This window comes from Ctenopharyngodon idella, chromosome 2 (assembly GCF_019924925.1).
Source record: "Ctenopharyngodon idella isolate HZGC_01 chromosome 2, HZGC01, whole genome shotgun sequence".
NCBI classification, from domain to species: Eukaryota; Metazoa; Chordata; class Actinopteri; order Cypriniformes; family Xenocyprididae; genus Ctenopharyngodon; species Ctenopharyngodon idella.
In genome coordinates this window covers 20740395-20754626 of record NC_067221.1, presented here as the reverse complement: position 1 = coordinate 20754626, position 14232 = coordinate 20740395, and the positions used below count along the sequence as shown (strand labels likewise).

Below are 14232 nucleotides of genomic sequence, written 5' to 3'. Positions count from 1 at the left end.
CTCAGAATATTTCTATGAAGTTTCAGCTCAAAACACCCCACAGATCTTTTGTTATACCATGTTGTAAATGTGCATTTTTGAGTGGAAGGAAAAAACATGCTGTTTTCGTGCAAGTGTCTTTAAATGCAAATTAGTTGCTGCTCCCCATCCAGCTTTCCATAAGAGGGCGGAGCCTGTACAGCTTGTGCCTCGGATACTCTACCAAAAACTAAAACGTCTGTTTGGTTTTAATTATCGCGGTCACGCATATGTGACATTGCAGTTCTTCATCATCATGAAAGTTTATTGTCTGCATGTGTTTTAAAGCCATATCAGTCTAAACTTGTGATATATGGTTTTCTGAGCGCACACATCCAAAGCACGCACACAGAAAGCTGGATGTCAGATGGTGCGTCCCGTGAGTATTAAACTAAGTTCTCTTTTACGTCTTACTGCGCTTAAACTGTCAAATACACACAAGGACAAGTCAAAAACACGCAAAGTTCACATAAACACAGTCAGTTATGTCTGTGAACGTAAACAGCAAGCAAAGAAATCGCATGTGTAAATCAGATCTATGTATTAAAGTGAAAGCAGCATAATATACAGTACCTACTGCTATATTTGCTGTTAATATGAATTAAATAACAAAAAAAACAGAAAGTTACTCACTGCTCTTGATTGAATAACTTTAGTAGCTTTAATAAGAATACATTTCTTACTTGAATGCTGTTGTTAAATGCTCTGGCAAGGAGATAAACATGGCGGACTGTGTACAGCTCACTCAGGGTGGGGTCTAATAGGGCAGAGTCTGCCAGCCGTTGTGGGCGGGGCCTGTGCAGTGTGATGTCACATTGTATATAAACTGCAAACAGCTTATTCTGACACACTGCTTATGATTTATGGGGATTAAAAAAGGTGTGGGTGGATTTTTACCATTATAGGGTGGTTATGTACACACATTGCCGACACACATTTATGTTTAAACCACATGTAAAAGTGAATTTTGCATAATAGGTCCCCATTAACAAAACTATTACATAGTGTTTTGTCGGTGTGCCTGTGCATGTCCTTAAATTGTGTGAGTAAAATGTTTATATTACTATGTCTCAATCCTGTTTTCAGGTATTGCTCAGACTTTATTTTGTACTTGAAACTGCTCCAGTTTAAAGCAGGTTAGATAGTCTTTTGTCACAGAGGCATATTTTTGTGCCTGTATTGCCTTATCTCAACCTTTGACTTTTAAATCACATTAGAACACAGTGATGGAAGACTGCAGAACCAAAACAAGATGTAGAGATGGATAGAAATACGCTTGTCTGCCCTATTCTGACAGAAAGGAGAAGCATATCTGGTTGATGCTGTGGAGGCCTCGGGTGATTACAGGATCCAGATTGAGCCGCTCGAGCAGAACTCTATTTCTTATCTGGAGGTGAAACTCAAAGGACTGTGGCACATACAAACTATCTTGTTATTGGGTTTTGATGTGTAGTACTACTACATCCCTGCTGAAAAATCCAGCATTGCTAGTCACCAGCATAAGGCTGTGTGTCCACCAAAATGTTTTTCCCGAGGCTAGCGTATTTTTCCAGTTGTTTTCAATGGAAGCGCAGCATTTTAAAACGGCAGCAGCGTGACGAGGCGCTGAGCATCAGTTTCATGCTAAGTGTTCAGCACTTTTTACCGGTTGCCAAGAGTTGAAAAATGTTCAACTTTGGGTGAAACGCAGCGCTCATCGCTGTCATTTTTTACCCAGCTGTCCAATCACAGTAGAGGAGGGTTACAAATACCACATCGACCAACCGCCACATCCTGCTGCTTATACAACGGCAACAGACGACAACAACAACAAGCATAAATAACAGAACAAAATAATTTAAAGTGCCCCTATTATGGATTTTTGAAAATTACCTTTCATGTAGTGTGTAACATAGCTCTAAGTGAATGAAAACAAAGTTTTAAATCGGAAAGTGCACCGTATATAAAGTTATTGTCTCTCAAAAGTAAGAGTCGACTCTGAGTCATTTAAATGAGTCGTTTGTAAAACGAATCCCAAGCCGAATCCCAAGTTTAACGTTGTGACATCACAACGAAACATTAGCATATCGCCCGCCCACTTATTGTGCGCGCAGACGCCAGGGAAATTTCATTTTTTCAACAATACCACAGCAGTACAATCTTTTGTTGTGTTCCCATCATTTTACTGATGACTGCTTCTTAAACCTCGGGGAGTTTAACGCAGGATTCACAAAATGATTGGTCTTAAAATATGGATCAATGACCAGTTTATTTGGACCAGCTTGCTCCTCTGAATCTCAACCTGTAAGTATGATTAATAATTGATGTTATATTTTCTAGCGATCGTTCAAAATTCGTAGTTTTGTATGTTATGTTGTGTAACGTACACCAGTCTGTCTCCTGCTAACCGGCTAACTCCATAGTTCTGCTATTTAGATGTGGGTCCAATATTGTCTAAAAATGTGTTGATTAATGCAGCTTGTCTGTTTTATTACTTGGAGTAATGATCAAGGATGGAGCACGACTTTTGTTTACAAACTCTAATGCATTATCAGCTATTCATGTTTGTGCTCGGCTAACGTGGGAGTTTACAACATACAAAACAAACTGTTTTTTTCCTCTGTATTTTTATTATTACAGTAGATTGGAGCTCTATTTGTATTGTAATAGCGCGGACTAGCATCTTAACATACTAACTAGTTGAAGTATTCTCTCTGTAAACAGTAAACACCCATTGTAATGTCAATCAATGATATAGCCATTTTTCTTCGTTAATAGTTAAGACGAAAAGGTCTGTGTACACATCTGGCCTAAATGTTTATCTTATGTTAGAGGTTTTCAGCTTCGCTTGGCATTCTGATACAGTTCCCACTGGTGCACCTACATAAAGTATAACAGTGACGCTGCGATCATGTCTTATAAGGTGACACTTACCATAGAGAAACATCCTACTCTAGTCATGATTGCGAATCAGTTTCTGGTTGATCGACTACTTCAGACGTTTCATCGTCGACTCGGGCTCGAATTGATACGATAAAATCGATGCTATCTTTTCTGTCCATACATTGTATACAATGTCTTGCGAATTGATAGCTGTCATTCAGTTATGGCAATGGGCACATGGTGCGCGCAGTAGACCAATCACAAAGGATTGGGCCATCTGACCAATCAGGGCAGTGTAGGCTCACGGAAAGGAGGGGTTCAGAGAGACTGATTCATTGAACTGCTTCAATTGAATCGTTTACCAATCTTTGGTGAACTGAGGTGAAATTAAATGTATATTATGAGAAAACGAAAGTGTTTTTTGACCTTGCATGCATGTAAACCTGTTGTAGGAGACTCCCAAAACAATATTAGGAACCTTAAAAAAGGCATAATAGGGGCACTTTCAAACAAGAGCCAGAGCAAATACTTTACATTGTATCAACATTTTATATAGAAACAATACAGAAACAAACTATCTGTAAAAGGATAGAATGTGTTGCTGGCTAAAGAAGCCTATGTGTCTGTAGTGAGCCTCTGATGCCTCATCCACCTTATTTTTCAAAACAGAAGTAAGGTATTTTCTGTGAATGTGCGAGACTTCTGATTTATTAACCGCTATAGGGAAATAACAAAAAGAATATCAAAGTGCAGTGAACTGTAAAACTGTTTGGGCTTCAAACCAGCGTTTTTATAATTAAGAAAATACATTAAAATAATATGGTAAGAAATACCAGTTTGCAATATCAAGCAGCATAACAAGTTGTTTTGTACAGCTAAAAATAACTGGAAGCGAATGACACCAGAAACCAGACACATTAAATTTACAAATGGCCAACCTCGCTCTTACTTGAAAAATAAGGTGGATAATGCGGCTTATGTGTTAGAACAGAGGTTCTGATTTCCTGCATGCACCTGTTCTGTTGAGCGTTTCACAGAATTTGGCTTTGTATTGCCTTGGGTAAGATGTCCTGCCACTCATCACAGCTAAATGACTGGTTAGGATTTATGATAATTATGATAATTTATTGGTTATCGATTTATCGCGTCACATCTAGTTACGACACATTGTTGCTTATAACTGGATTTCAGATGAAGTTTTACAGTCCTCTCTTAATCCATCTCTTTCATTTGTTGTTTTTTTCTCCTCCATTCTGTTTTTGTAAGTACCATTCTGTCTTAATTAAAACAAGCAGCAGTGCCTCCCTAACAGATGCCACTAGTTGGTGAAAACTGTTATTAGTGAGTAAACAACTTTGTAGTGAATCACTGAATCTCAATCCAGATGTCCTCATTGTCCTTGAAACGTAAAACCATTACAGTTTTATCCAACTGAAATTAAATGCATCACAATTTCATGCATGTGCACATGTACAGTATTTAATATTTTTAACATTATCATTATTAATAAACATAGTCATTATTGCTCATTAGTTCACTCTAATCTTGCAATTGCTTTGTTAGTTTTTGAGTGATAAAACTGAACAAAAATTATCATTTAAAAAAACACTGGAAAACCAACACTAGGTTTTCCGTTTCCTGGTTCTCGCTTCAGTTTCATTCCAAAAATCAGACATTTTCAGCTAAACATTGCTATTTTTGATCTTTGACCTTTCTGATATTATTTCACAGTTCAATCTCTCTTTCATTTTGACTGCTAATCATCTGTTAACACTATAAAATACATGGAGACATCACCAAAAACTTCCAGATTCCAATTTACTTTCAGGCTGAAGAGACACACTTCTGTTGACACACTTCATGTTCACACAAACAGCTGCTCAAATGGGTGGTTTTTTTTTTTCCCAAGCATAATATATTTATTTTGTGTCACATATTCCCAATTGATTACAGCAGTGCTAAGATAAAAAAAAATGACTGTTTATATTTACACACACACACACACACACACACACACACACACACACACACACACACACACATACTGTAGTGTCACACGTCCCAACGGATTATGTCCCCTGCCCCCCCCTTCATATTTTGCCTCTCACACAGTAAAAACTCTGGGGAACATCAGGCCATTTTGAACATACACATGACAAGTTTAATCTCAAAAACATTGGCTTACTTTTCATGCTTTTATTTATTTATTTTTTACTTTTGGATTACATTTTTACCTAGTGCATAATTAAACTGGGGGGAAAAAACTGTTACTGAAGCAGACATCCAAGCCATATCGAGAGAAAAAAATTTATAAAAAACATTAAGAACACCTTAGCAATAACATTGGAACATCCAGGCAATTATCTGATACTGCAGTCAAGTCAAGTCACATGTATTTATATAGCGATGTATACAATACAGTGTTTCAAAGCAGATTCACTGTAATAAACAGGAAAATAACAGTGTTAATGTTGCAAATGTCACAAACTGACTGCAACGAAGTGCACAACGATAAGGATATAACGGAAAACTCTGTAATACAATGTAACTTGGAAAAACGCAGGAGATTTCAGGAATTTGAATACAACCACATACAACATTAACATAAATGAGACAGAATACTGAACAAAGGAAACTAAGAGCTTATAAACACAGGGACTAATCAAGGGGAAATCAGAACAGCTGTAAATGGCTAATCAAAATCCATAGTAAGTCATGAATAGAGGGAAAACAGAACAAAGGGAACAGAAAACAATGAGAAACAAACCAAAACAAGACTGAAACATGACAGCAAAATTAATAAATTCCAGTTGTAAAGCAGCTCTACAAAAGAAAGTATTGTCATTATTCAACTCATTTTAGTTCAGTGTTGATTCATTTCAGTAACAATGTCAATGTTCATCAGTTTTGAAGTTCATCAATAATGAAATTAATTTAAAGTGTTAGTTCACCCAAAAATGAAAATAATGTCATTAATTACTCACCCTTATGCCGTTCCACACCCGTAAGACCTTCGTTCATCTTCGAACACAAATTAAGATATTTTTGTTGAAATCCGATGGCTCAGTGAGGCCTGCGTAGCCAGCAATGACATTTCATCTCTTATGATCCATGCACCAAAAATATTCTCGTCGCTTTATAATATTAATATTGAACCACATGAACTGATTTAAATGTGTTTTTAGTACATTAATGGATCTTGAGAGAGGAAATGTCATTGCTGGCTATGCAGGCCTCACTGAGCCATCGGATTTCAACAAAAATATCTTAATTTGTGTTCCGAAGATTAACGAAGGTCTTACGGGTGTGGAACGGCATGAGGGTGAGTAATAAATGACATTATTTTCATTTTTGGGTGAACTAACCCTTTAATTCAGCCCTAAAGCAGCTCTACAGAAAGCAAGTGTCATTATTCAGCTAAATTAAGTTCAGTATTGATTCAGTTCCATTAGCAGTATTGTGGTGATGTTTTTGACCACTCATATTTTGTTCAGAAAAACTGAAAATGTACTTTTTAAACAGTTCATATTTCATATTCCTAATTTAACAGCTGTGTCATAGAAAAAAGGGGGCAAACTCATTCATCTGACCTAACTGACCTTTTGCCAAGCTCCACATTCCTTGTTTACAGTATTGCCTCAGACATGCATTACAATAGAGACTTCAGTGCACAGTGTGAATTTTTTTCAGTAAAATGTGTCAATTTAATAGGTCCAAATGAATAATTTTTTTTGTGGGCTGGAAGGAATTGTTGGCATGACATTTTTATCTAATGAACTGCAGACTAACTACTTATTTTTGGCTAATTTAATTTCTGTAAAATAACATTTTAAACTGTCCAAACACAGATCCTCAGACTTGCATTAAAAGGAGCAAACGGCAACAGTTGCTAAATTAGGATTGGTCAGCAGCAAGTGGGGCTTAGCGATGGGTCTATCATGATTACAATGTGCTCAATAAACAAGTGTTTACTGCCTTGAAGGGAAAGAGAGAGCTGCTGATGTAATGTTCCTGTTAGAAACATTCTCGGATGAGTCAGATGCACAGCTTGATGATTCAGGGAGGGCTGCGGGTGCATTCCGTTTGATTAGACGCGTCCCTGTTGGTTGGTTACTGGCCCACAACACGCATTGCCTTTACCAGAGTCCAAGGACAATAGGAGGCCTTACAGAGCTGTGGGGAAAGAAAATGATGCAGCATTGCCGCAGTGGATCCTTCAGGTTTGTCGACAGGTCTTGTGGAGTTGTGTTAGGATATTGTGATTGCCGCCCACTGAAGGTCTGCGAGTGTTTGTAAGTAACTTGGCAGGTGGAGAGCAGTGCCTCTGCATATAATATCTGTAGCTCCAGACTGTTGTCCATGCTCTGCTGCATACAGCTCCATCTGCTCTGATCCTGAGTGCAGCAGTGTTACAAAAGAAATGAAATGAAAATTCATTCTCTGTTTTCTATTCGTTTATTTTTTCTCTCCATTTTTATCTAAAACTTGATCTTCCAGTGAAATAGACTATTAAAAAAACAATTGGCAAGTGCATTGGCTTTCTAACATTAATATTAGGTATAGCAATACTTTAGTTAAAAGGATAGTTCACCCAAAAACCTCTCATGTCATAAGACTTTCATTCATATTTGAAACACAAATGAAGATATTCATAATGAAATCTGAGGGAATTCTGTTCCTCCATTGAAAGTCTGTTCACACAAAAATCTGACAGTTCAAAATGCTCATAAAGATATTATAAGAGAAATCCATATGAATTGAGCAGTTTAATCCAAGTCTTCTGAAGAGACATGATTGCTTACGGTTGAGCTTCTGTTTACCATAATTGAGTGCTCTGTGTATGTTTGCTTATCGATGTTTATGTGCGAATAAAAGCCTAAATTAAATCTGTTCATCGTTAAAGTGGTCATGTTTCTTCAGAAGTCAAATGGCCTTTTATAATTTGAACGCTTGACTTACGGTGTCATTCGCTTCCAGTTATTTTTAGCTGTACAAAACAGCTTGTTATGCTGCTTGATAAACTGGTATTTCTTACCATACTGTTTATTATTGTAACTATAAACTGTAAGGAAGTCCACTGAAGGTGAGCCGAAGTGAACCCAAGTGCAGCTTTATAAAAGATTATTCAGAACAAACAAAACAAGATGATAACTTAAACTAGACCATAAATGTGAAAATAAACATGAACTTGACTTGACCAGACTAGAAGCATTAGACTCTCCAACAGCGGTTACAGGGAATAAAGCTAGACAAGATACAATGGAAACATGAGGGCTATTTATACACAGACTAATGACTTAAGACACACCTGAAAGCAATGAACCAATGAGAACGTGATACATAGACAAGGGAACCAGTCAGAACATGACACATGAGACTAGGGAAGCACAAGACATGAGGTACGTTCCATTTGATTGTAAGTGGACTGCGAAGTGGACTTCACAGGGTATTTTGCCATCTTAAAGGGTTAGTTCAATTCAATTCAATTCAATTCACATTTATTTGTATAGCGCTTTTCACGATACATATCGTTTCAAAGCAGCTTTACAGAGAAAGCATATCAACATTACAATTTAGTTCACCCAAAAATTAAATTTCTGTCATTAATTACTCACCCTCATGTCATTCCACACCCGTAAGACTTTTGTTCATCTTTGGAACACAAATTAAGATATTTTTGATGAAATCCAAGAGTTTTTTATTTTATTTTATTTTTTTAACCCCAATAGAAAGCAACGTGATTACCGTTATTCAAGGTCCAGGAAAGTACTAAAAAGTAGTTAAAGTAGTCAACGTGACTACAGTGGTTCAACCTTAATGTTATGAAGCGACGAGAATACTTTTTGTGCGCAAAAACAAAACAAAAATAATCACTTTATTCAACAAATTCTTCTGTCAGACTCGTACGTAGTCATGTTGACTATTTTAACGATGTCTTTAGTACTTTCCTGGACCTTGAATGACGGTAATTACGTTGCTTTCGATTGGAGATTAAAAAAAACCCTCTTGGATTTCATCAAAAATATCTTAATTTGTGTTCCGAAGATTAACGAAAGTCTTACGGGGTGTGGAACGACATGAGGGTGAGTAATTAATGACAGAAATTTCATTTTTGGGTGAACTAACCCTTTAAATGAGATTCCAATCCAAAGGGAGCGAACTTGTTCAGCTCGAAGGGCACTGTGAACGGCATTAAGGAAACTTCGATACATCACTTCACAGGAAGTGCAGACTGTCACTGCGCACTGCGTCACCAGTCATGACTAATGATGGAGTAAAGAAAGAGTTTTTAAACAGCTCTGTGATGGAGGAATTTACGTATGCGTTTTGAGTATTCATAAATTTTGTTATTATTATTATACAAAGTAGTATTTATGAATGGTTATGCCTATGAATGTTACGTTTGTATATTCTATTGTTATTCATGACAAAAGTGTTGAGAAGCAGCTGAGGCTCTGTCATTTTTTAAATTTTACTTTATTTACCTGCGGCTATGTGTGGAAAAGAAAGCGCATGAGATGAGACCCAGACTATGGATAAAGAACACATTTACACATAGTTAACCAAATCAGAATTTATTTTCATATGGCATGACAGTTAATACAGCTTCAAATCTGTTAATAGTCATTTAACAGCCACAATAGTCATACAAGTACATAATGTGTTTTGTATGTGTTTTATGTTTTTGTATATGAATTATTTATTTTTTGAATTCTAAAGTAAAGTAAATTACAATATCTATTTATGTTATATCATAATCTGCACGACCCTGTCGTTGACCTTCTTTGATGGCGTTTGCAGGGCGTTCCAAATAAACGATTCTTGTCAGCGAAGTCCACTTTAACTGACTAACGTGACATAAACACACTGGTTTGTATCAATCTGTAGCAGCTACTGAATCAAAAGCACATTCACAAAAAATAGCTCACTTCTGCATTGCAAAATAAGGTGGATATGGACTTTTGCTTGTTGCCTAAAGTCTGTACAAACATTTAACTCACTCTTTCTGTCTTTCTTTCTTTCCATGTGCAGTGAAGATCACATGCGCACCCTCAGAATTTGCGTGTGCGAACGGTCAGTGTGTATCTGGGCGTTGGCGTTGTGACGGAGAACCTGAGTGTACAGATGGATCAGATGAGGCTGATGCCACCTGCAGTAAGTCACAAAACATCATAAAACTTTTACTGGTTTTGTTTCATTTCTTGGTTTGATTGTTAGGTTAAGCACCACTGCTGTAAACAATGTCACAGACAATATTCAAAGGCCCTCCTATGTAAGCTGATTTATACCTCTGGTACTTCTGTTGTAATAAAAATAAATATTCTCAAAATATTCTCAAGTACTTTCAATAGCATCTGTGATATTCTGCAAAAGAAAATAATTTTGACTCAACCCTCAGTCTGTAAAAATCCAGCGTTGGCGTCAGTTCTGGCAGGTCACGTCAGCCAAGCTCGCGTCAGCTGACTCCCAGGTGACTTACGTCTGCCTATAGGAATACGACAGCTATCACGGCATTCATATATAAGCTCCTCAGTATTATCAGCAGCTATTGCATTTCTCAGGAGCTAATTACCCTCCTCCATCCCCAGCTCCTCCTCTCTTCAGTCAGGATTGGCCTTATGATTCCCCTGAATCAGACTAATTCTTGAAATATGTGTACATGTTAAATTATTGACATTAATTATATCTGCATATGTTGGTTCTGTTCTGTTTACCCTAGGGGGGGTTATTGCTGCTCTCCCTGCTCTTATCCATGCTAGGCTGCATGGATGCGCAGGGAGTTCTTGCCCAGAACAGAACCATACCGCCAGTACAAACTCTATGCAATTATCATCATATTTGACAATAGTGGTCCTGACAGAAACAAGCACAATTGTGTTTACAGCATCGCTCTAATGGAAGTCAACAGGGCAAATTTATCCACATAACAATAGTCCTAGCATTAAAATGATCATGTAGGTGCCTTTCACTAGCCCCAGTTACTTATATTTGTACAGAAGAGTTAAAGGGTTAGTTCACCCAAAAATGAAAATTTTGTCATTAATTACTCACCCTCGTGTCGTTCCACACCCGTAAGACCTTCGTTCATCTTCAGAACACAAATTAAGATATTTTTGATCAAATCTGATGGCTCAGTGAGGCCTGCATTGACAGCAAGTTAATTTACACTTTCAATGCCCAGAAAGCTACTAAAGACATATTTAAAACAGTTCATGTGATTACAGTGGTTCAACCTTAATGTTATGAAGCGACGAGAATACTTTTTGTGGTTCGGAACGTGTATCAAACTGCCAAAGTCATGCAAACCATTGAAATTTTGAAACACTTATGAACTACTGAAATTACTGAATTACTGAAATCACGTGAAATCACGTGACTTTCACGCTCCGAACCACTGATTCGAAACAAAAGATTCGTAAATCTTTGAAGCTTCATGAAGCAGTGTTTTGAAATCATCCATCACTAGATATTGTTGAATAAAGTTGTTATTTTGTTTTTTTTGGCGAACAAAAAGTATTCTTGTTGCTTTATAACATTGAACCACTGTAGTCACATGAACTGTTTTAAATACGTCTTTAGTAGCTTTCTGGGCATTTGAAAGTGTAAATTAACTTGCTGTCAGTGCAGGCCTCACTGAGCCATCGGATTTTATCATAAATATCTTAATTTGTGTTCCGAAGATGAACAAAGGTCTTACAGATGTGGAACGACATGAAGGTGAGTACTTAATGACAGAATTTTTATTTTTGGGTGAACTAACCCTTTAATATACATGCTGTAATATAAATACAGCTTCACATTTCAGTTGTTTAATCCTCCAGAATGCCTTATTTATTATGAATCATCCATAATGCATTACTGTAAAATGTGGGATGAGTCAGTTTTTTTTTCTTTGGTAATCCAAGTGAGAGAACTTGCATTGAACTGAGAACATTCCTTTAGGCTATTAATATTAAACACACTGCTGTAAACTGCACCTGAAGTCAAGTTAGCCTCTCAGTTTAAGCCCAGTCACTGATTGGCCACCCAGTGTGTTTGTTGTGCAGCAACATGATTGTGTTTGTCTGATGTTTGGTTTGGTTGATTTATCCAGTAAATGTTCTCTCCTCTCTGTGGGAAAATTAAATGTGACAAGTTGTAGTGTTCATGTTAGCATCACGCAAACTCTAAGTACTCACGGCTTTGTGATGTATTCAGGGCTGAAAATCAGAGCATGAATTCAGAAGCAAAATTAAATTCCTTCTTTTCAATGTGCCAGTGGGTCAAATTATAGGAGTGTTATTTTATTCAGTATAAATTATTTCAAGGCTCATCAGGGCAGCTCATCTAGTATTTAATTACATTTTCACCTTCTGCCATTGCGTGTGCACTTTTCTCATGAATGATTCAGTCGCCATCCCCAACCAGTTCAGAAAAATGTGCTCAGGGATGATTTTCAGTGGGAAAACATGAGAGACATCTACAGAATGGGCTGTTTATGCTAGAATACCCATTAAAGATGAATGAGTCCACAGCTCAATTCTGCCCTAGCACAAAACTTCACCATTGTACTAAGTAATAAAACAGAGAAAAGAGAATAACTTTCAGTTTTTGTACTTTGGATTGTTCCAAAATTTGGTATGGTTGTCCATTGTTGCTTTTAAGTCAAGTCAAGTCACCTTTATTTATATAGCGCTTATTACAATGCAGATTGTGTCAAAGCAGCTTTACAGTGATAAAAGGAAAGTCATTTTGGCTGTACAGCAGCTCTAGAAGAAAATGGTGATGTCATCGTCCAGCTCAGCTCAGTTCAGTTCGCATACAATGGTGTCAATGCACAAAAAATGGTGTCAAAAACATTGTTGAATATCAAGTTTCCCCTACTAAGCAAGCCAAAGGCGACAGCAGCAAGGAACCCAAACTCCATCAGGTGACAAAAATGGAGAAGAAGAAAAAAAACCTTGGGAGAAACCAGGTTCAGTCGGAGGGCCAGTTCTCCTCTGGCCAATTATGTACAGTATCTCACAGAAGTGAGTACACCCCTCACATTTTTGTAAATATTTTATTATATCTTTTCATGTGACAACACTGAAGAAATGACACTTTGCTACAATGTAAAGTAGTGAGTGTACAGCTTGTATAACAGTGTAAATTTGCTGTCCCCTCAAAATAACTCAACACACAGCCATTAATGTCTAAACCACTGGCCACAAAAGTGAGTACACCCCTAAGTAAAAGTGCCCAAATTGGGCCCAATTAGCCATTTTCTCTCCCCGGTGTCATGTGACTCGTTAGTGTTACAAGGTCTCAGGTGTGAATGGGGAGCAGGTGTGTTAAATTTGGTGTTATCGCTCTCACTCTCTCATACTGGTCACTGGAAGTTCAACATGGCACCTCATGGCAAAGAACGCTCTGAGGATCTGAAAAAAAGAGTTGTTGCTCTACATAAAGATGGTGTAGGCTATAAGAAGATTGCCAAGACCCTGAAACTGAACTGCAGCACGGTGGCCAAGACCATACAGCGGATTAACAGGACAGGTTCCACTCAGAACAGGCCTCGCTATGGTTGACCAACTTCTGTGAGATACTGTAAATCTGTATGAAAGAATTCAATTGGTCTGAACAGCATACTGAAGCATAGGCTATTATAAGCATGATAGTTCCAACTCTAAATTCTGATATTAGCTCAAAGCCATTGTAAATGCACACCTGTGACCGCACATCAGCCGAATTTGATATTAATGTGCTGATTTGCTGCATGGCTTGGCAGCTGTAAACAGTCTAATGAATTAATGAACCAGGCAGACAAACTACAGTCTTCACACTGAACATCTGGGACTTAATTTACATCTGGGACCTATCTGGGACCTAATTTAAAACTGGAATAAGACAAATGTGTTAGGATAAAAAAAATGTACAACAAAGAAATGTTATGACAAAATGAAACGTGTACAATTCTGCACTATTTCTATGGGTAACATGGACGGTGCCAATATTAATGACAATAGACAGTAAGATACCATGTCCAATAAATAGTTACGTTACTTATTATTAGCATTAATAATAATGCTAATGCTAATAGTAATCTTTTTTTGACTGAATGTCATTCTTTGACTTATGCTTTTTTTACTTTCTCCAGCCTCCATAGTATTTCAGTTGTTTCAGCGTGTTCAGCTGAGCACATTGGTACACGGTACATCAAAAATAACATGTTTAGTCTGTCCAACAGGCCTCTTATCACTGTTTTGACAAGTGAAAAAATAGACACTGATTACATTGATGTAATGTGGCCAGTATGTGTATTTTGTGAGCTGCACAATAAAACCAGAGCTCTGTTTCCATGACTACTGTACGCCGGCATCTGTAGGTGAA

At 37.4% G+C, this 14232-nt stretch overlaps 1 protein-coding gene across 2 annotated transcripts in view; it reads left to right on the top strand.

The window, feature by feature from the left end:
* The window catches only part of LOC127523179 (low-density lipoprotein receptor-related protein 8-like), a 108851-nt gene that overhangs the window by 26241 nt on the left and 68378 nt on the right, over positions 1 to 14232 (top strand). For both annotated transcript variants that reach the window (XM_051913607.1, XM_051913599.1), the window contains exon 3: positions 9913 to 10035. In XM_051913607.1, coding sequence (XP_051769567.1) covers positions 9913 to 10035 — 123 coding nt within the window. The remainder of the gene's footprint in view (positions 1 to 9912; positions 10036 to 14232) is intronic.